The 23,032-nt window shown below is 46.1% G+C and overlaps 1 protein-coding gene across 8 annotated transcripts in view; it reads left to right on the plus strand.

Annotated features, from left to right (window-relative positions):
- Positions 1-23,032, plus strand: part of HECTD4 (HECT domain E3 ubiquitin protein ligase 4) — a 4,298,785-nt gene that overhangs the window by 2,453,401 nt on the left and 1,822,352 nt on the right. For all 8 annotated transcript variants that reach the window (XM_069619495.1, XM_069619492.1, XM_069619493.1 and 5 more), the window contains exon 48: positions 3,230-3,309. In XM_069619495.1, the coding sequence (XP_069475596.1) occupies positions 3,230-3,309 (80 nt within the window). The remainder of the gene's footprint in view (positions 1-3,229; positions 3,310-23,032) is intronic.

The raw sequence follows: 23,032 nt of genomic DNA on the forward strand, positions 1-23,032 counted from the left end.
GCCATGCTTCTCCTATCAACTTCACTGAAACAAGTACATCCTTTGAAAATCATCTTTGAAATTCCACATTTTCTATACACTTGGTACTAATAACGATAAATCCCTTGCTTAGGCCTACGACTCACAATCATAAAACGCTCATTTGAGTGCTGAAATTATCAGTGCTCTCCTATGGATATTAGAACGAATGCCAATCAAAGGGTTAAGTAATATTAGACATGCACTGCTCTGACCATCTGTGACCGACCAGAAATTGGTGTATATTGTTATTCAGTTAGACAACAGTGGTTAAGTCTTAATTGGGGAAAGCTCAAAACAATCAAGATACCCGCTTAATTACTTTTGCTGAAAGGTTTCTTTCATCTGATCATGCTTGTAGAGTGCTCACTTAGCATATTGGTGGCATTTATGCAAGTTCTAAACTCTATTATGAAACACAACACACTGTAGGTTAGTTTAAGAGCCACATCCGGTTGTAAGATGCCTTATGGAAACCTCTAAGAATCTTACAGGTTTCTCCAAGCCTCTTATGATATGATAAGACATTTATAACGCGCCTATACACAACGGTTTCAAGGCGCGATGAGGCAAGGGAGGGGGAACAGAGGGAAGACGTAGACGGCGATCTTACTAGGCCAGGTGACATTGAGAACGCGCAAGTGCAGGTGAGGGGCAAGGGGAGAAGTGCAGGGGGAAAGGAGGAAGGGGCAGTTCATTACATAAGATAACCGTAAAAAATAAATAAGATAAATAAAGACAAATAAAGTGCGACCAGCTGGTAGCAAGTGCAAGGGTAAGGGCAGACATACAGGTGGCAAGTGCTAAACAGTCCCAGAGTGCAAGGGGGGCAGTGCAGGTGTGGAACTTGCGGGGAGGGGACCTGGGCCTGAGATCAGAGTGTAGCAAGGTAAACCAGTGCAGATTCAGTTTCAACCAGGAGATCAGCAGGGGATCAGAGGAGAGAAAGAGGAAGGTCTTGAAGTGCTTGCAGAACCGGAGATGGTTCTCCTCAAGTTTCAGAGAGGCAGGGAGGCTGTTCCAGAGGGAGGCCCCAGCAGACGAAAGAGTTCTACCTCCAACTCATTGCTTGAAGAAGCGACTGACCCTGAGGGAATTGGGGACAGATGAGCGAAGAGTTAAGAAGGAAGATATTTAGGATAAGCGAGTTGAAGGTATTGAGGCCTAATGGACAATGCAGAGATTTCAGTCCTGGAGAGATACAATCCCTGGGCTTGAGGCCAAAGACAAGTCTTGCAGTCCTGTTTTGGATGAGTTGCAGAGGGCGGAGAGTAGAGGCAGGCAGATTTAGATAGTCTGTTGCAGGAGTCCAGCCTAGATAGAACCAGAGCTCTGGAGACAGTGAGCTTCTGGGGGATGGAGAGGAAAGGAAGAGGGTGTTGCAGCTGGCAGTGTGACTTCTTAGAGACATTGGAGATGTGAGGAGAGTGTGGAGTCGAAGATGACCGCAAGGTTTTTAGGCTCACAGTTGAGTGTAGAAAGGGAGCCAAGAAAGGCCAGCCAGAGAATGACAGGAAAGGAGGGAGCAGGTGTGCTGATGAGAATCTCAGCCCTACTGGCATTAAGGCAGAGATCATTGGTGGCACACCAGTCCTGGATAGCGGACAGACAGAGATGAGAGAAGAAGAGTTGGCCGAAGGGAGCCTGAAAATGAGTTGCGTGTCATCCGCATAGCACTGAAAGCTGGGGCAGAGAGTGGTAATGTGGTGGGAAAGAAGTGTCAGGTATTGGTTGAACAGCCAGGGAGAGCTGTTATACCCTGGGCAACACCACATGTAGAGATAGAGATAGAGGAGAGAAGAGGAAGGACCCAGGTTGGACCTGGGAGGGTCCATCGGAAAGGAATCTTAATGATGGAGTGTATCTTTTTGGTGCTTTACTTGGTATTCTGTTTTTTACATATCAGATTCCCAAGCCGCAAATGGAAGATATCTTTTTATAAGCATGGCATAACATCAGAATAAAGAAGCTTGCTGATATAATGAAAAGTCTGGTCGAGGGAAGATAAAATAACATAGCTTGCTGCAGCATCTCAGAAGGGAGTTGGGTTTGAGCAATGGCAGAGACAAAACTGGCAGGTGTGCATTTTTGGGGAGGTAAAGTATAAGTATTAGTTAACATGGGCTGGGCACTCCCCCGTTTCTTTACTTCAGTTTGTGATTTTTGTGTGACCTATTTTACGTGTCACAAAATAATAGAAAATGGAGTGATGTCCAAACGGTTTAATTGCATTCCCTAAAGTAATGTTCTTGAATATTAATGTAGCATGTTTGGAAGCCCAACATTTGTATTGCATAAATATTCTCAGGAAGTGCATGTTTTCAGTTTCAAAATGTAATCCCTAGTCAATGGTTTTGTATATGGATTTTTATCATTACTCATGCCTTAATAAAAGAGAATTCTCTTTTGCTTTTCAGCAGACAATTAAATATCCTCAGAGGTTAATTTGCTAAAGCTCTATTCTTTCAGAGCACTCAACTTAATTTCTGAGGGCATAAAATACTCTTTGGGCATATATCAAATTAATACTACTGTTGAAAAGCTTAAACCCTCGGGGTCTAATCCCCTCAAAGGAGTTCTAAGCAGATAACTAGTCTGTTAACTCTGTGGGGGATGTTCTCTGAGCTATCCATCCCGTCTACGGCTAAGAAAAGACTGTTCCCCTTGCCCAATATGCTTTTTGTTACATAAGTGCACGCTTAAGGCAATGTGTCCATAAAGTTGTCATAAACAAAGCATTGAGCGTTCTATGCTCTAATTGTCCGTTGCCTAAACGTCCTTTCTAGCATGTTTAATGTTCCTTACTAAACATATTTGTATGTTTGCTTCATTCCTGTATTTTTAGCCTAGTTATAGTTGTGATATTTCTTCTTATAGCCATCTGTTCCTTTTAGCCATTATTGTTTACTTGTCCTTCCCTATGTACTACCAGTGAAAGGGCACATACTGTACAACCTAAATCAAGGCAGCAACTGTTTTTCCTCCCCCACACAGGCATGTGTCCAAAATGCAGCTGAGAATGATGACTACCTGCAGAAATGGGTTTAGATCAAAACAGACACACTAATGTAATTTTCATTTCATAAGCCAGGTTTTGTTTTGTAATGTACTTCTAGGAGGGGTTTTTCTAAAAGTACACTACTGACGTATTTGTTTAATTAAGTATTATAAATGAGATATAATCTGAATTTTCACAAACTTTCTCTTCCAGTAATGGACGAGCGGTGCATTATAATGGGTCGAGTTTATTACAGTGGAAGAGCGTGCGATTGGATGTGACTCTTTCACCAGGTATGTAATTGTAGAATGTCAAAGCATTCAATTATTTCTTTTTCCCTACAAATATTCATCAGAATCCAGGTTTTGATACCTTTTATTGGATTAATTCACAATATTTTCCTGCAATGATAGTCCATTAGCTATCAAAGTCCCAGAGGCGACTTTGTGAGATGATTACTCGAAAAATTAGCAAAAAAGAAAAACGTGCACAGAGCTGCATATCGCTGTTACATAGAATGAGAAAAAAGGACAAGGGATTCTCCCACTTTAAACTCCAATTGGCTGCAGGAAGAAGTATGCAAGGAATTGTGTCCTGCATGGCTCCTTTAGCTAAAAGGCCATGCAATTAGAAGGAATGGGCACATACTCAAACACTGAAAAGCAGTTCTCATCACTCAGACATTACATTTCAATTAGCGCCACGTTATGCCACCAATGTTTTACATGCAATGAGTAATGTGTCCAAAAATAAGCATGACAAACCTAATAAGTGAAACTAGTATGAAAAAAAAAACTGATACTATTGTAGGGAATTTCCAAAACATTAGATCCAAAGTTACATCATGGGTATGCTTGTTCACATCTTTCCTGCACAGTCTAAGGTTTTGCACTTGTACACTGATCTTACATTTCTAATGTTCCTTTCTGTACCTTGTGAAAAGTCAAATTGATAGCTTGAATGAAACACAATAAAAAAATAGAAAAATTCAAATGTTTTAACCAGCCTCATGTTTTTCCAACCACAATATAAGATCTTCCTGGCCCCGCCAAATAATTGGTTGCAGTGATTATAATGCTCAACTGGTCTTTCAGATGCATTCTGCACATGTGTGTTGGGGCTAAAACATTGTCTGTGGTCAGTGCATGTTTTTGCAGCCTCCATGCTGTGCTAGGGTGGCATAGTGGGTCACCCAGAGTTACTTGGGCCTACTTGAATGCCTATGGTGGACCCAATACAGAAATAGTCCCTAGGTTTCCGAGGTGTCCTGTGCAAATTTATCTTAATTGTGCCCCATGTTGGACAGTGCCTTACTGACTCTCATAGAAAAGTGTCAAATACAAAAATAGGTTACCATGGTAAGAATGCTGAAATTTCCACTGTTGGCTGGCCATGCCTCTTGTTCGATAATAGTACCAATCGTTTGTGCTCAGACATCCAAAATCGTCATACATGATGCCTGTGTCCATGCTCATTTGGGGGTCTGAAACATTGTCTCCAACAGTCATATGTGAGAGGTCGTAACGGTAGGGCATTTTCTGGTACTATTGATGTAGTTGCCCTGAAGTTCCCAGTCTCAAAGTAGGCCATAGTGTGCCATAAATCCTGTGTCTATTTTCAGACCACCATTTATCCAGGTTGAGAATCTTCAGCTCCCATGTTCTTCTATGTGTATTATTCAAGAGGCCACCTTTCAGTACCATCACTGACGTGTCTTGGTGCCCAGATTGTGTGAAGTTTTGACCAACTGATGTTTCTGTTTGATGTTTCACGATGGTGTGTCTATGCAGGTTAATTATTTCACATAGTTCCTTGAAAGTCTCACCCACATACTTTCCTTGTATTGGGTGAGGTATTTGACGTTATGCAATTGTATGTCACTTGTATCTGTAATGTTTGGTTCTGTGGAGTTGTTACAGCTGATTAAGTGCAGATGAGTTGGCATGTTTTACATCACCTAACATTGCATGGTGATGTTCCTTGTCATATTTGTTGTTGATCTGGTAGAAATGTGCTTCTGTTTAGGGCAATGTGCTAGATTTCTCGTTTGTGTGCAATTTAAGGTGTTTCCATGAAAATGTCCCTCAACTCCTCGTCTCTGTTAAATATTGATTCTAGGTCTTCAACTATTCTATTCACTTTTGTTAGTGCTGCATGATATGTGGCGACCAAGGATATTCATTCCATAGTTTAACTGTCTCTGTATTAAAGCAGGTAACTTCTGGGTATTCTCAATGCCCGATCAAATTCCTGCCAATTCATCTGGCTGAGAGGCTGTTTTGCAAGAAAGATGCACAAAGAGATAATTGATAGATTAAGAGTGTGAGAATATATGAGAATTGAAAAAGGTTATGCAGTGAATAACCAAATCTAGTAAAACCAAAATTAAATGAATAGCTCTTGCTTTTAGAATAGTTACCCATTGGGGGTGGTGTTGCGTGACTGCCAAGATTGCTGGGTCTGCCTAGAGCTACATGCTATAGAACGTGTTAGGGTCGCATCACACTCTTTTTACCAATGTATTTGGGCTCTAGAAGCTTGTGGTAAATTGCTGAGAATCGTCCACCCTGCTGCGCTGTCCGGGAATGATTTCCTCGACTAGGCATCATATGAAGGAGCGGCCTCTAGGCTGATGAGTAGGCCTTCTCCCCCCTTCCCACGGGGAGACACTGCTGTGTAGGATGTGGGTCTGCCTGGCCTTGGTGGAGGAGGCTCACCCCCTGGGTACATCTGGATTGGGTATATGCCAGCTTCTGAGTCTCGTTGCCCCTGCTGATCTTGCCATGCTGAGGCACTGGATTGCTTGTCTATCCGGCGGTGAGTGCTGAGGTGGTCACCGTCCTTGTGAGGTCTCGGCACGGCACGCAGCCTGGGGCCCTGTCCATGGACAGCTGCTATATTTAGCCGAGTATCGGACTGCAGCTAAGCAGGCTGGACATCATTGCTGTGGCCTCAGGAGATCAACAGAGCAGATCCTTCCGCCTCCCTTCTCCAAGCCATGGCGAGACTGGTCTCTTCAACGGTCGTGCTGGGGGGGACACTGCATACTGCGACGAGTTCCTCCGCTGCTACCGATCACTGCTCTGGGCATATCGGTTGGGTGCTTTCCGATAACACATCGCATGCAACCCCAGGCTATATTGTGGATTCCTTTTGTCATCTACATGCACTGTTGGTTTCACATTAGGTCTCCTTATACGTGCATTGTTCACGTTGGTGCTAGGGTGTCTGGCACCTGTTCTACTGCCCTCTACAGAGAAGATGACAAAGGGCGCAGGGACGAAAAGGGGCAGCATGGATGCTTATGCGAAGGCCCCGCTGAAAACCTTCAGCGGGATGATGATTGAGACAGAGGTGGAACAACCTGAGGTGCTGCCGGGTGGACCCCAAATCCAGAAGATCATGCTGTGTATACAGGAGGGATTCTCTGCGGTTAACATCAAGCTGGATGACATCACAGACAATATTAATTCCATCAAGGCCCGGCTGCAAAAGATAGATTAGAGGCTTGTAGAAGCTGAAGGGCGGGTGAGTGCAGTGGAGGATGAGGTGGGGGCTCTGAAGTCTAATGTTTCCGCACTCACCGCACAAGTTCATATTGCCCTTAAGAAGTGTGATAAATTAGAATCACGGTCACACCACAAAAACATCCTCATTGGACAATGTCAAGGAGGACATGGAGTCATTCGTGGAGTGCACCCTACCCTCAATCCTAGATAGCCCGAAGTTATCCTCTTATTTTGTGGCAGAGCGTGTGCACAGGTCCCTGGCCCTGAAACAGAAGCCTGGGCTCCCCCCCTACCCCTCCCCCACCCGAGGCTGATTCTACCTGTCTGTTAAATTATAGGTGGCAGGGCACTAGAATGTGGAGATCACAGTGCTTGACCATTAGACAGTATGGCATACCCTGCTGCCGATGACTAGGTTCAAGTGGTCGAAGTGTATGAAAAGAAGTTGTGGAACTATGTTCCCTGCTGGGTTGCCCCCCGCCCTCCCTCACACGCACAAAACCAACCCCCAAACAAATGTGCTTGCTATTTAAGGGAACGTTCAGTGCAGTGCAATGAAGTGCAACTTTTTACTTCTTCTTACACTCTTATTTGAAAACAAAATAATTCTGGAATATTTTCTTTATAAAATAAAAGTATAGGAACGGTAAAAGTGAATGAAAAAAAAAGTAGAAGAGCACCGCTCTGAACCGCTCCCGCCCACTTCGACCACTGCTAGGTTCTGTGCCCTTCCATCTTAAATAGTGGATTAAGCAGGGTGGGTCGGGTGAAAACCTTTTGTCACACTGGCGCTAGGTTGGTGAGCAGTTTTTCACTGTGTATTCTTGTAACAGATTATTGTAATAATTCCTGACGCTTGTTGTTTTGTATTGTGGTGTTTTTTAAGCCCTTAACTGCCAAGGGTTATGCCCCCCACCCCCCACCCTATGCCAAGGCCTTTTTTGGTGATTTTGGTATGTCGCCATTCAATCCCTTGTAACATTTTTGTCACATGAGATATCAATGCCAAATTTGGCCCCTTTTCTTCCCACATGTAGGCCGTCATAACGCCTCCAAGAAATCCTAGTTTGCTGTATGGGGATGAGAGAAAATTACCAACAAGGGAGAACATTTTGGGGTTTTTCAGAAAATGCCAATAAAATGGTGTACAAAGAACCCTGTGGTTTTTTCCTTGTTGTAAGAGCTAGGAACAAATGGTTTGCTGTGCTGAATTCACCAATTTCCAGGCTTTCAAGAACAGCTTGAGTGGAAACTAAAAAAAACATATATTTATATGGTTACGATCCATTTTGTGAGAGGTAGGCGACTTTGGCTTTTTTTTCCCAATGGGACATGCGTGGACGGAATGGAAGCAGAGGGTAGGAAAGCTGAATGGGAAGACAGAAAGGCATACATTTCTGAAAGTAGACAAAATTCCAAGTTTTGGAAGGGGTGATTTTCTCATGTCAGGAAACCACTATGTAGGGAGCATTTACACAGTTTTGGGGGAAAATTGGAAAAATGACAGATAAAAAAGCTATGTGGTGGACACATGGTTGGCCCAGTAAGGCAATGGCTATTGTCAATTTTGAGAAAAGCAATGCCTGCTACATTCCCCCGACTCTTCCAGTTAGGAAATCACTCATTTTTTGTAATGTTTCACAAAACAAGCAATATCACAAGCCAAAAACTGAGCCATGGTACACAGGACTTTTTATGCTTACGGCCTAAACAGACGTACTTAGCAGGTGTAAATGAGGAAACCAATGTGGTGAGGGATGGCAAGCATACATTTTTTGAAAGAGCACAGGCAGACCTTTTGAAGGGTAGGTGACTTGTGCAGGTTACAAAAGCTTACAGTGCCTAAAGCAGCGACTAGGTCACATTTGGAAAATGAAAGGGTTGTGTGACGAAGTGCAGCAGCAAATGTATGAAAACTTTATAAAAGCCAAGCCGAACACAAATGTCCTACCTTGCCGTGTTCCCACACGTGTCCCAACAAAAACAGTACCTCACATGTGTGGGTGCACCTACCTGGGCGCAAAGAGAAAAGGCTAAACTACTGGTAACCCCAACTCTTTCGGCAGAGCAGATTTTGCTCATGTGGACAACCTTCATATTTGGGCCTAGGGTGGCGCAGCCACCAAGGAAAACAGGGAACCCCATGCATTTCCGAAAAGAAGACACCCGTGAGAATCCACATAGGTCTGATTTGCGCGAATTGCCTCAGAATGTATTACCTGCAAGCCCCGACAAATTCCAAAATTTGGCCAAAAAATACACAATTTTCAGACATTTCCCACCTGGAAACTACTGAAACACGCCGCCAACAACACATGTCCTGCCTTCCCACATTCCCACATTCCCACGGGTGTCCAGATGAAAACAGTATCTCACATGTGTGGGTGCACCTAACTGGGCGGAAAAGAAAGTGTTGACCATCCACAAGTCCAACGGCAGTCCCAGGGAGCCCCGGGAGGGTCCCCGTTGGTTCCCTGAGTGACATTCTGTAATGCTGCCTAGTCAGAGCTCCAGGATGGTCAGGGGTGATGTCCCTGGCCTTGGGTGGCTGTCCCTCATGTGGCCTGACCATCCAGAAGTCCAGCAGCGGTTTCAGAGAGCCTCAGCGGGAGAAGGTGTAACGGAACCCAGCCGGAGCTCAAGGATGGTGGGGGTGATGTCCCAGTCTTTGGGCAACCACCGCCCATGTGGGTTGACCATCCCCAAGCCCAGCCTGGAGTTCTGGCTGGGCTGCGTTACAGTTTATTCCTCTGGGAAAGGTTGGGGGCCCTGCTGGGGCGCCCTGCGACTGCCGCTGCACTTGGGGATGGTCAACCCACATGGGAGACAGCCGTCCAAGGCCAGGGACATTATCCCCGACTTTCCTGGAGCTCGGGCTGGACTGAGTTAGAGAATTTCCCTCGGGGGAGGTAAGGGGACCCTGCCTGGGCTCTGTGTAGCTGCCGCTGTGCTTCGGGAATGTACACCCACATGGTAAACGGATGTCCAAGGCCGGGGACATCACCTCCAACCGTCCTGGAGTTCTGGCTGGCCTGTCTTACAGCTGTTCCCCACCAGGGAGCCCTGGCAGTGTGCCAATACATCCCCGGTTGGAGGTGATGTCCCTGGCCTTGGACTTCCGTTTCCCATGTGGGTGTAACGCAGCCCAGCCAGTGCTTCAGTATGGTCTGGGTGTTGTCCCTGACTTTGGGCGGCTGTCTCCCATGTGGTTTGACCGTCCCCAAACCCAGCAGCGAGTGCAGGGAGACCCGGCAGGGTTCCCGACCTTTGCCAGAGGGAGAAGCTGTAACGCAGGCCAGACAGAGGTGCAGCCTGGGCTTACGGACGGTCAACCGACATGGGAGGCAGCCGCTCCCAGGGAAACGCACATGGTATGCTGGCATCGGAAGCAATTTGTGGCCTGACCTTGCAATTGTGTCCCAGCCCACCAAAATACCTCCCCATACGGCCCACTCCCGACCCCACCACCAACAATCCAGCCCCAGTCCCACCCACTCCACTGACAGTGGGCCCTAACCATAGAATAATAAAAAAACAGTACTCTGATAACGTTGAGCTGCTCGTGTAGAAGAAGTTGTAAACAAAACCAAAACCATTTGTTACCTATGGTCAGCCCCACAATAACAAACCATAACTAATACTCTTCGATCACGGACCCCCTTTCAAGCCAACCCTGGTGATATACTGACCCTCACCCCCAGGTATAAACACATCTGCCCCCAGGGAGGGTTACATGAGAACCCCCCTCCATTTTGGGTGGGGGGAGAGGGCTACCCCCTTTTCATTACCTATATCTCTGGTGTTTTAGGGTGCCCCCCACAAAAAAACATATTTTTTATAATGTTTGGGGGGGCCCTTAGGCAAGAATTCTGGTGGCCCTCTCCCCCACCCCAAATGGATGGGGAGCATCTCATGTACCCCTTTATAGGGGCAGAAATTTGCCCCCAGAGGGCCTACATGAGGTGCCCCCCATCCACTTGGGGTGGGGAGGGAGAGGGCCACCCCCTTTTCATTACCTCAATCTCTGGTAGTTTAGGGGTGCCCCCACCAAAAACTAAATATGTATCATTTTGGTTTTTTTTTGGTTTGCCCACTTTCCTAGAGGCAGATGAGCACACAACTGTGCCCATCTGCCCCCAGGGTGGGCAAAACGGGCTGGCCCATGCTTTGAGGGTCAGGTGGGAGTGGGCCGCTTACATACTAACCGGCACCCTCACCCTCTTACTTCACAAACAGATCGATGGTGGTCTAGTGGCATTGATGGGCGCGGATCAGGCCATCTGCGCCCGATCGGCGCCCAGTAATGCTTCAAATAAGGTGTCGTTGGAAAGGGGAAGAGTCTCCCCTTTCCAACAACACCTCCCTCGATCTGAACGACACAATAATGCCACAGATCGAAGGAGAGAAAGGTGAACACTCATCTTCGCTTTTCACTGCAGCAGCCGTGCTGAAAATTACTGTTTCACTGCGGCGTGCATTACGCATGCTGATGTGAAACTGAAGGACATCCAACCCCTAGTCCGTGAAGAGGAACCTCGTCCTCCCATTGCCCGGAGGTTGGATTTCCCTTTTTCGCAAAAAGTGCAGTGCCAAAAAGGACACATCTCGTCCTTGGCACTGCAAACGTAATGTCAAGGATGAGATACCTCGTCCTTGACACTTAAGGGGTTAATTGCACCATTCAGCCGACATGTGTTTTCGACCCGACAGGGGACTTTTTCAAGGCTGTGGTAGGTATACAGATTTTACAGAATAGTGCTTAGTGGGTTGTGAGCCCCTATTTCCAACCGGCTATTAGTCTGCTCTAGTCGTACCATGCAGCTACCTGCTCACCCTTTAGCAACTCAACTAAGACAACTCTCCTTTATTAATCGGCCCCATCTAGCCCCCATGCCTCAAATCATGCTCATTTGCCACACCAGCATGCATGACAACCCTACCGGTTATTATCAGACTTTGCCTCTTAATCATCACAGTACTAATATAGCACCATAGGTGCCTAACCCAACACATTCCATGCTTACCCTACAGGTTAACCAACAAGAGGCTCTAATCAAGAGCACCATACCAACATGCATTACTCTATTTTCCCCATTACCATACGATAAGGATATGTATTTCCATGCTACACTAATATAATTATTACACTTGGCATGGTATCTACACCGCTGTAATCTAACTATACTTTGCCTTCCTTCCTCTTACTCTCCCCCCTTTCATTGGCGCATGTGATAATTGAAACAAATCTATTACGATTAGGATACATCTTTTGTCTAACTATGCCGTTGCCAACTAAACCTGTAAAACCGTATGTGATATTTGACTTGACATATGTTTGTTTGTTTATTGATTTTGTATGGCGTGCCAAACCCAAAGCTAACTGGGCGCAACAGAGAGCAGAAAAACATGAGTACTTAAAAGTTTAGTTACAAGGTAAGGCACAGTATAAATATGAGGCATTACAGCTTGACAAATCAATTAAAGAATATACATGTATACAGTCAGATAGTGGGATCTATGGGTGTTAATTGAAACATGATTATTCTTGGGGGTCGTTGGAGTGTCGCCATGTGAGAATATTTTGTCTAAAGCTATAGTAGGATTGGTCTGCTCTAATGTCAAGTGGGAGAGCATTCCAGTATTGAGCTGCCTTAACTGGGAAGCTGCCGCCACCTGTTTGTTTTCAGTTTAAATGTAGTTATCTGTAGGCAGTAGAAATTAGCGGTACTGGTGGGGCGAGTCGAGGTTTTTCTCACTATTCTTGCTGCCAGCTGGGGGTGAGGGGCAGCGTTGTTAAGACATTTAAAGGTGAGTGATGCCGTTTTAAGTGAGATTCTGTCACAGATTTGGAGCCATTTGTGTTCTCTTTTGTTTGAAATGTGTTCTTTTGAAGGTAGGTTGAGGGCAGTTCTAAGGGCATTGTTTTGGAATGTTCGAATGTTTTCAATGATGTATTTGTTAGCTCCTAAATACAGGGCATTGCAATAGTCAAGTTTGGAAAGTATTAGGGCATTGGCAATGATGATGCAGCTGGCTTGGGTGAGGAAAGCTCTACTTGCCCTAATGATCTTGCACATGTAGGCAGTAGAGGATGCTAAGGAGTTCACTTGTTTCTTTAATGTTAAGGCTGAGTCAAGGTGAAAGCCTAGTGTTTTCACTGCTTTGGCAACTGTGATTATATTGCCATCAATATTAAATGCTGAGTAGTTGGCGCTGAGTATTTTTAGGTTGGCGGTGGAACCGAGGAGCAGGATTTCCGTTTTATCATCATTCAGGCATAGGCCATGCGTGGCCATCCATGCCTGAATGATGAGGTATATTTTGTTTACCAAGGCCGTATCAGAGTCGAAATTGCCTGAAAGGGGAATGAAGATCTGAGTGTCATCTGCGTAATTAGTGTAGGTGACACCCAGTCTGTCCAATTTGTCAAGTAGGGGCTTGGTAAAGATATTGTACAGAGTTGGCGAGATGCAAGAACCTTGGGGTACACCGCAAGCTATTTTGATGGGGTCTGCTGATGCCAATGTGGAGAAGACTCGTATTGTGCGGTTGTCCAAGAAAGATTGGATCCAGGCTATGGCCTCGGTTGAAAAGTAGATAGACGATGCCAGGTGTTCGCACAAGACTGTGTGATCCACCAGATCAAAAGCCGCCGACAGATCAAGGAGTAGCAGCATGGCAGTGTTTCCCTTGTCATTGAACTCGTCGATCTGTGCTTTGAGATCAATTAATGCTGTCTCTGTGCCGTGCTGCGGTCTGAATCCTGATTGGCAGGCATCTAGGAGTTTGTTAGTTTCAAGGTAGTGCTGGATTTGTAAATATGCTACTCTATTATCTTGAGAAGGAACGGTACCCTGGTGATAGGCCTGTAGTTAGTGGGAATAGTGGGGTCTAGGGTTTGCTTCTTGAGAAGAGGTAGAACCCAAGACTCTTTGAGGTTGCTTGGGATAGTGTTGGAGGAAAAGGATGCATTGATCAGTTTGGTTATGAAGGGGGCTAAGTCCCTTGCAGCATCCTTAATTAGCTGGGCTGGGCAGCTGTCACCCTTACAGTTGGAGGGTTTGAGGGATGCGATAATTCTTTGTTTCCTGAATGGAGACTTTGGCAAATTTGAATGGGTCAGGGCCTGGTAGGTTAGTTGTCATGGGGCAGGTGAAGAGTGGTGTCTCGTTTGGAGGTTTAGAGAGTCTTTTTTTTAAAGAGATTTTGGTTTGGAGTGTTTTGATTTTATTTGTTAGAGCATTTTGAGTGCTAGTGCACCATTGTTTTTCTTTAACTATGTTGTCAGGTGGGGGGACGAGGGATTCTAGCTCCCTTAGGATAGCAAATAATTCCCTGGTGTTGGAGCTTGCATTGCAAATTATTTAATTAAAGAGATTTTTGTGAGTAGGATTTCTTTTTTGTAATTGTTAGCGAAGAGTTTAAGAATCAGTTTATTTTCTTCAGAAGGGGTGTGGTGCCATTTGGATTCTAGTTTCCTTTTTTGCATTCTTAGTTCTTTTAAGTGGGGGTGAATGAGGCGTTTAGGTGTGCTTGTTGTTTACTTTTTTGAAGTTTTAGAGGAGCAATGGTATCTAGTGCTTTCTTCATAGCATCATTGTAGCTTTCTACCAGAAGCTCAGGTTGCAGGTTATTAGGAAGAGCATTGATAGTTGGAATTGGCAATGGCAGGAGATTGTCTAGAGTTATATTTTTTTTTGGCTCTGGTGGGTAGGGGTGGTGCCATAATGTTCTCTTTGGTAATTTGTTTATTGAGAGTTAATGTAAAGTCGATAAGGTAGTGGTCTGTCCAATGTTGAGGGGTAGTTTTGGTGATGGTAGTATCACAGTTCAAGGTAGCGACCCAGTCCAGAGTCCTTCCTTTGTTGTGGGTTGGGGTGAGAACTTTTTTGGGTTAGGCCATGTTCAGCTAGCATAGTGGCTAAAGATTGGGCTGGTTTGTCATCAAGGTCATTGAATCCTAAGTTCAAATCACCTAGTAATAGGATTAGTGAGGTCTCTTTAATGTTGTTGGCTAAGAGGCTAGATAGATCCTCCTCGAAGGTCCCAATGGGGCCAGGTGGCCTATATATTAGGTAGATTGTTAAGATGTGGCAGTTGGAGATAGGCAATTTGGCTATGAGGAGTTCGCATGATTTGAGGGGGAGGTTGAGCTAGTAATCTTAGAGCGAGATTAGTTTTTGCTATGACTTCTAAACCACCTCCTCTACTGTTAGGTCTGTCCATTGTGATTAATTGGTAGTTTTCAGGAATAACTAGAGAGAGTGCTGGACCTGCTGCTTCGTGCAGCCATTATTCGGTGATTGCCAGGAGGTCAAGGTTATCAGAGGATAAGGTGTCGGCTATTTCAGTAGCGTGGCCCACTAGAGACCTGGCATTGATCAAAGATCCAGATAATATGGTTACGTTAGGTGTGTTCTGGATTTTTATTGGAATGAGTTTAGGTGGAGTGGTATTGTTGCAAGGTGTAGTTAGGTTGGGATGTATTTTAGGGTGGCGTGAGATAAGTTTGTGTTGGGGGTTAAAGGCCTTGTTGTAATATATGGGCTCGTACAGGCGAGATAATCTAGCACAAAGTCTGCTATTTCTATCCGCGGTGGGACAGGGTACATGTTTAGAGGAGGACATGATTAAGGCAATAATAGGTATGGTAAGGCATAACAACGAGGCCACCTGCATCTTAATACGCATCGTATTAAGTGGGTGGGGGTGGTGGGAAGTGCAGTCTAGCTCAGCATAGGCAGGGGGCGTATAGGTGAGGGTAGGCTGGCCCCATGTGGGCGGAGGTATGAGAACCACTCAGTGGCTGACAGTAGGCTGTTTCAGAAGGGCGTACAGTATCTGCCAATAGGCAATATGCTATTTCAGAGGGGCACACAATATCTAACTGTTTCTGACAGGCACACAGTCAGGCAGTGGGCTATTTCAAGTGGGCACGCAGTAGACAGATATGGGCGATTTCAAGGACACATGCTAAAACAGTAAGGCACACAGTGATTGGTGGTTTAGAGTGGAGGAGTAGGCTAGTTCCACTTATGACCAGGGGTACATGTTAAACAATAAGGCACAAAGTAGTTACTATATCAAGTGATGGGATAATGTGGGATTGATGCACATACATTTATTGTAGGGGGCTGCGTATCTTTCGGTATCGACAATTTCGTTAAGCATTGCTGATCTATTTCAGTACGGGTGGTTGAGGCAGTATAAGCGTTGGTGGTTGCACGATATAAAGAGCAATGTTTATGATTATATATGTTCAGGCAGTGTCATGGGTACCGCGATACTGTATCTCTGGCTCCTGTACTCACATGTGTTGATACATTGGCAGGAAGTGTGGCTCCACGGTCCTCCTCAGATTGATGGATAGTTCCGCGGGTTGGCCCAGTTGATTGTTGCCCTAGTAAGGGTGCTCCTGATGCGAACAGGGCAGCAGGCCTTATGGAGGCCGTGGGGAGGCCGCCGGCTATTCCGCCTGCCGCCGGGAGTGCGTGAAGCAAATAGTGAAGGCGTACATTGCCTAGCAATGAGGCTGATGCATAGCCTCGTTATCAGGCCGCATCGCGCCCGACATTTTGGATTTTCAAATGTCGGCGCGATCGGTCCTGAAGTAGCCTGTAAGTTGCCCAGAGGGTAGGCTCCTCTTAGGATGACAAAGATATGGGCTCAGGCAGGGCAAGGGCGAATGTATGGCAATTCCCTATAAGGATCTATCGTTGCTGCAGATGGTTGGCGGTCACACGTCGATGGCGGCGCTCCGGCCGAGGTCCTGGGTTGTGGGGGCTCCTGCCCTCCACGGTGGTGGCGAACTCCACTATTGCAATACATTTATCATGGATGGTGTGCCCCTAATAATCATTAATACTGTACCACCTCAATATAACACGTTTCAAATGTCACTAAACCACCCAACCGGACGCAATTCACTCACATTTGTTCACACTATCTTTTTCAGCTCCTGGAGAATCGCTGGGCCTCTGCATTCTTTGTCTTGGTTCTGACGAAGGCGGTCCAGAGGTTGTGGGGGCAGAGATCACTTTTGGCGTCAGGATGTTGGGTTTGGCTTGTAAGTTGGACGCCCTGGAGAGACGGTTCCTGCGACTGCATAGATGGACGGCCCAGGTACTATGAAGATAGGGCCACCACATTGTCGTCGACCTTGGAAGACCCCCAGGACTTGATGCAATTAATGAGCGATGGCTGCTTCGAAGAAATTGCGGCAGTCTACTCTGAAAGCAGAAAAAAAGAAGCTTGTTCTGCAAGGCCCTCTTTGTGCTGGAGAGCTGCAATTGAAGGCAGGGGGAGGCCCCTTGTTTCACAAGGACTGTGTAGTGCCAAGTGCGAACAGTGACCGATGCAGTGGCATAGCCCACGAGGAAGCTGGTCAACCCACAGAAGGGTTCTGGGATACTTCTGAAGGCTTCCAAGGGCAGGATCCTCAAGCAAGGGTCGAGACTGATTTTTGACACTGGTCCAGTGGTCAAAGCACCAAGAAAGGTCATTTGGAGATCAGCAAAGGAGCAGGACTTTGCTCGGATGGTTGAAGAAGACCGTTCTGTTTTGATGAAACTACGATTTCCGGGTCTTCAACAGGATATTCCTCTTTGTGTTGGGGTCTTGGTTCCAACAACTGTCTGATGAATGGCTACAAAAGTCCTCCTTTTATCCAAGATTTGAGCTGGAGTCACTCCCCCCAAAACCCACCACTGAAACGGATCTGCACTATTCAAACTGATAGGGGCTTCTCAGTCATGGACAATCTCCAGCCACCACATCTGTCCAGCAACAGACACATGTTGGCATGGATGTGGACTGTGACCAAACAGTCCCAGCCCCCACATTTGTCGACAAACACAAACTGTCCCTTTGTTTGGAAAAGCTGGAGCTTTTCTTGACACAGGGATTACTGTATATGGCAAATCCATGCCTAGAGGGCAGGAAGACGACCAAGATACAAGATCTTTACAGGGCAGGAGAAATTCTTGTGGCAAGCTTGTTTTGGAGTATATGGTTCATTAAAAGGCGTTAAGCAGTAGAATCCAATAGTTCACAAGACAATTAAAAGAAACCCAGTACAAAAATGTCATCTGCCACCAGCGTGTCCTGGTCACATCATGCAAGTAATCGTAACGTTACGAAAAACAAGGTTATAGGGACACAAAGTATCGCTACCACACCTCACTGTAAGTTGAAGACTGCAGTGTAAAATAAACAGAGAATTTCACAATGGGGAACAGAGTTCTACTGCTCTTATAGCAATTGGGACTGTACATTGCCACCAATGCAGATGAGCTTAGCAAGGCAAGTGAAGTAAAAATTATTCACTTTCCTCCAAAGGACGGGATGGTACAGAACACCCAAATGTGTGGGGGGTTCCGCAGAGGTTTATAGAGGGAAAACAACAAAAAGGAAATATTTTCCAACCGCCCCCAAACCACATTAAATTAATGAACAAAAGAGATGATGCCTTAGCTTTTAACTGAAGATATGCAGTTTGCTGAATTGACCCGATATATTTTGGCAGATTATTTGAAGGCAGCACATAAAAAAATGGGGATTGCTAATCTAATTACCTACGTTGGTTATAGGCAGCACCAGGACGGTTAAGAAACAATTGTGTTGCTGGAATGATGGAAAATTAATGTTGTTGACTCTTGGTGAGGGCCCTGCTACCTCTTGCTCTCCAGATGGTCTGTACTGCAACATCCATAATCTCTCACCATTGACCAAGATGGCTTGGGCTGATGGGAGATGCGCTCCAAAACCCCTGGAGAGCCCAAGGTTTCTGACCCTTGCCCTAGGTTTTCAATCGAGAAACTAGATTGTACTTTGTGGGCAAATATTATTTGGGATGTATGAGGGCAAGTGTATAGCTGTGGTTAAAAGAGGGGTGTGCGTATTCTTGTTATGAAATTATTTATAAGAGTTATAGTATAAGAGACTTACAGTTGTAGTTTTATTTCCTTCAATTTCACAGAAATCCTTTACACAGATGTATATTATTTAAAACAGAACAGAAAAAATCCTGAAACCATTATGAATCAAACAAACAGCATCCACATAGTATTTATTCTACTACATTGTAGCACGATTAAAGCCAGTAGTTCTGGCCACACTTTTTATTTCTTATATGAAGTACGGGTAAATTAATCCAGTAAACTTCATTGCTGATGCATTAGTAGAACAGAAGAGTTTGGATATGGTGTATCTTTAATACCTTATTTATTATTGAAAAAAAGCTAAAGTTTAAAGTTCTATCTATGTGTGATCAGTTAATATTGTACTTACTTTATCTCCCCAGCTTCCCAACTTGTCGAGAGGCCAGTTGTTTTTACTAGGCTAACCAAGAAACATGGTTGATTTTGAGATAGTAAAAGTCCCCTACCAATGTATTGCTCCTACCACCATTGATCCCACCCCGAAAATCCTCTTTCGAGTGGATTGTGTCCTCCAACATATTCCTCATCTTAGATGTATTCCATCCAGCTTTAGCTGCTTTGGAAAAAATGTTCGGCAGAGGGCGCCGTGCCTCGATGTAGTCGAGTCGATGGTCCCTCGAAGGCCTCCGTCGAGGGTGACGTCATCGGGTATACAAGTAGAACGAGCGGCGCCTGTTGGCCTCAGTTCTGTTTTTCCGTGGTACATGTTGCTTCGGAGATTCGCCACGTTCGAGTTCTGTGACGCAGTGTATATATTTATTTCTGATGTTTGTTAATCTGCTTAGAATCACATGCTGTGCATAGGTCCGACATCCAGTGGTCACTGCGGAGTATTGCATCTTGTTTTTCGTAGTCGAAAAGGGGACGTCGACCAGGCGTGTCTGAAACACTATCCCTATAGTGACGTGCGTTGTACCCACAATCCCTCACGCGTCGAGGTCCCTCAGATTGTTTTTTTCCGCCCAGCTTCTGGTCGCCTTCACGCGGAGCTCCTCGAGAGACATTGCAACCCTCGACCTTTGGTCGTTTCTTCTACGAAGATTAATACAGCACTCCCTCGACGCAGTGTAGCTGTTCTCCGCCGAGCAAAATCGTCGACGGAGGGTCGAGCGGAGGAAATCTTCGGCGCTGCCGAACACGTGGCCTGGCCTCGCTGGCCACATACAGTAGGGAGAGTGGGGTCGTGGGACATCTCTGGGTCTTTCTGAGAATGCCTTTCCCTTTCCCCTTCCTTTCCCTGGGGGTGTTTATCGCGATTTATTGCCTCTGCTATGGAGAGGACACCATTTAGGTTTTGCCCACTTTGTAAAGGCAAATTCACTTGGAAGGACAAGCACTCACGGTGTAACCGCTGCTTGCCCCTCGATCACAAAGAGGAAGGGTGCGCGGCTTGTCGGCTTCTGAAGCCTAAAACTCTAAAAGACCGTAGGGTTAAAAGGTGGGCGGCCTACGCGATGTCGAAGGCCGAAGGTTCACCCGCCGCTGCTACCACCGACAGTGACGAGGAACGCGATGACACGACCTCCGCCACGGAAGTCGTAACCCCCTCTAAGGAGCGCTTACGCGCTTCGTCGTCTGTCCCCGGCCCCGACGGGCTCGGCTCACGCCCTGCTTATGGGGATGAACACCCCGGCGACACTGACGCACACAAAGATTCACATAAAGATAAGCACACAACCCATGGCTCTTCTTCGTCTAAGTCGAAGAGAGCTTCGGCGCCCAAGGAGACGCAGGTTCCACCGGCGGCCTCCTCGGACCGTTCGGGTTCGAAGCCCCTCTCGCAACCGCAGCCGCGACCTGCGACTGGGCTTTCGGCAAACAAGGGCGCCACCACCAAACCATCGGCCGGTGCGCATCAACATAAGGCGCAGACCGCCGTACAGCGCTCGATACCCATAGCGTCGAAAACTCAAGCTTCCGCCGACAAGAATGTCGCCGATAGCTTAGCCAGGATCGTTGTAGCCGACGCCCAAAAGCGTACGCCGAAGATTTCGTCGAGCGTTACGCATAGAGCAAAGGATACGCCGAAAACACCCGAAGGAAAGCAGGGACTACCCCCTTCAGTCAGGGAGTCTCCCGACACACCTGAGGGTTTTGAGGAGGGCGACGGGACACTTTCCTCGACGCTTTGGGAGAGGTCGAGCCATTTCGAGGTAGACAACTCGAGTTTTCCCCCGCTAGACCGCTCTGGGGTACCCCACGAAACTATGGAGAGACTCCACCTCTGTATGGAGAGGATGGAAAAGTTTATGAGTACCCAAGCCCCTCTAACTCTCAGAAGAACTAGAGAAGGGCCTCAAGACGACCCCAGAGCCAAAAAACTGAGGCTGGTCGATCCCCTGCTGGACACAGCCTCAGACTTCCAAGATGTATATGACCTCACTGGGGAGGAACAATACTTCGAGGAAGAAGATGATTTCATGGACAACGAAGGACAGAACCAGGAGGAATGTCTAGAAGACAGAACAGACATTATAGAAGAAGGCTTCGGGATTAGCCCAGGAGAAGGACCTTCGCACCCCTGGCAATCACCATCAGTGTGTTCCGACACTGATGCCCTAAATCTAACTCCTCCGGATAATTCTCCAGTTAGGAACACGTCTCCAATTGACGATCAGCCTACTTTCAATGCACTGTTGCGCAGAGCAGCAGCGCATTTCGAACTGGACACGGGAGAACTCTCTCCAGAATTAGACTTTGTAGAAAGAGTCATTAAAGAAAAACCCCCGGTCAGCCAGACCATTCCACTCCTCGCCTCAGTTAAAAGGAGGATCACCCCGTCGCTGTCCACTCCCGCATTGATCAGAGGGGTCAATCCACGGATTGAGAAACTTTTCGCTCCTTCACCCTCAGACCCGCTCTACATTAGGGGACATTCCATACCGGACTCCCTAGTTGTATCTAATACTAGAAAGAGGGCAGGGGTACCACTTTCCACCAGTGAGGCACCCCCTGACAAGGAGGGCAAGAGGCTATATGCCCTTGCAAAAAGAGTTACTTCCTCGGCTGCCTTCTCAGCAAGAATTGCCAACAACAATTCCTTGCTTGCGAGCTACGCAGACGCGCAGTGGGCCAAACTGCGCAAAGACGCAGAGGAAGCACCGGAGCCTTTACGTACACGCCTACTGTCGACTATTGGCGAAGGAACACAAGTGAACCAGAGCATTGTAAAAAACTCTCTGGACGCGGCAGAAACAGCAGGATGTTCCCTGGTACAAGGAATACTCCTAAAGCGCCATGTATGGCTGCGCAACTCAGGCTTTAAACCGGAGACACAGGCGTCTTTAATAAATAACATAACTGAAGGGACTGCTCAAGAAAGTGGTAGGGCTTTATAGAGCTGTAATGTATGGAAACAAAAGGGGGGGCGTCCTACCACATAAATTTACATCAAACAATTCCTGCATTCCTTATTTACTGCAGAAGTAAACTCCATTTGACATACTAAGTATCAACAAGTTTGTGAACTCATAATTAAACGAGAAATAAGTACACATAGAATAATGAAATTGACTTTTAGGCTGCTTACTTCAACTAAAATGCCAAGAACGAAGAATGAAGTGAATTCAATCAATCATAACATTTAATAGTTTTATATGAACAACACATGCCCGCTTATTTTCAAGGTATAGAAAATAGCAGGTATAATGTATTGGTATCTGTAAAAAACCACTCTGGTTTATCAGCTACGATTTCACGTTTTTTCTGTGTTTCTTTAATGACAATTTATGAAACAATTGTTCAGTTTTTTATGTTATGTTATTCCAAATCGATATGGTGACTAATTTATTATGTTTTTCAATCCATTTTTGGTTTGTTTCTATTTGATTATGTTTGCAAAAAAGTCAATTTCATTATTCTATGTGTACTTATTTCTCGTTTAATTATGAGTTCACAAACTTGTTGATACTTAGTATGTCAAATGGAGTTTACTTCTGCAGTAAATAAGGAATGCAGGAATTGTTTGATGTAAATTTATGTGGTAGGACGCCCCCCCCAAGTCTTTAATAAATAAACCTGTCGAGGACGCCAACCTCTTCGGAAAAGCGGTAGATGAAGCCCTAGAGATGGCCAAAAAAGAGTTCGACACTATCAAGACTCTTGACCAGATCTCTAAGCCCACTACCAGACGCGGCTATGGCAACAAGCGCTTTTTTCGTGGCCAACGGCAACAACAACAAGGTCACCATCAGCAATACCCTGCCACCAATTACCAAGCCAATAGTGGGCAGTACAGCCAAAGAGGCCAACGCCGGGGCAAAGGGAGAGGTCGGGGATCCACCCCCAGAGGCTCCCAAGCCCCCAACAACTCCAAGTGACGCGAAGATTCGCGTCCCCTCCCATGCAACACCGGTCGGGGGCCGGATAACATCCTTTCTTCCTGCATGGGAGGAGATAACGTCAGACCGTTGGGTACTTTCCACCGTAGCCCACGGATACTGTATCGAATTCAACAGTTCCCCATCCTACAGACCCCCGAGGGGACGGCGGTTGACGCCGGAACATCTTGCCATCCTTCTTCAAGAAGTACAACTACTGCTGGAAAAAGGAGCCATAGAGGTCGTGCC

The sequence above is a fragment of the Ambystoma mexicanum genome, chromosome 10, assembly GCF_040938575.1.
Source record: "Ambystoma mexicanum isolate Mex_15411 chromosome 10, UKY_AmexF1_1, whole genome shotgun sequence".
Taxonomy (NCBI): Eukaryota; Metazoa; Chordata; class Amphibia; order Caudata; family Ambystomatidae; genus Ambystoma; species Ambystoma mexicanum.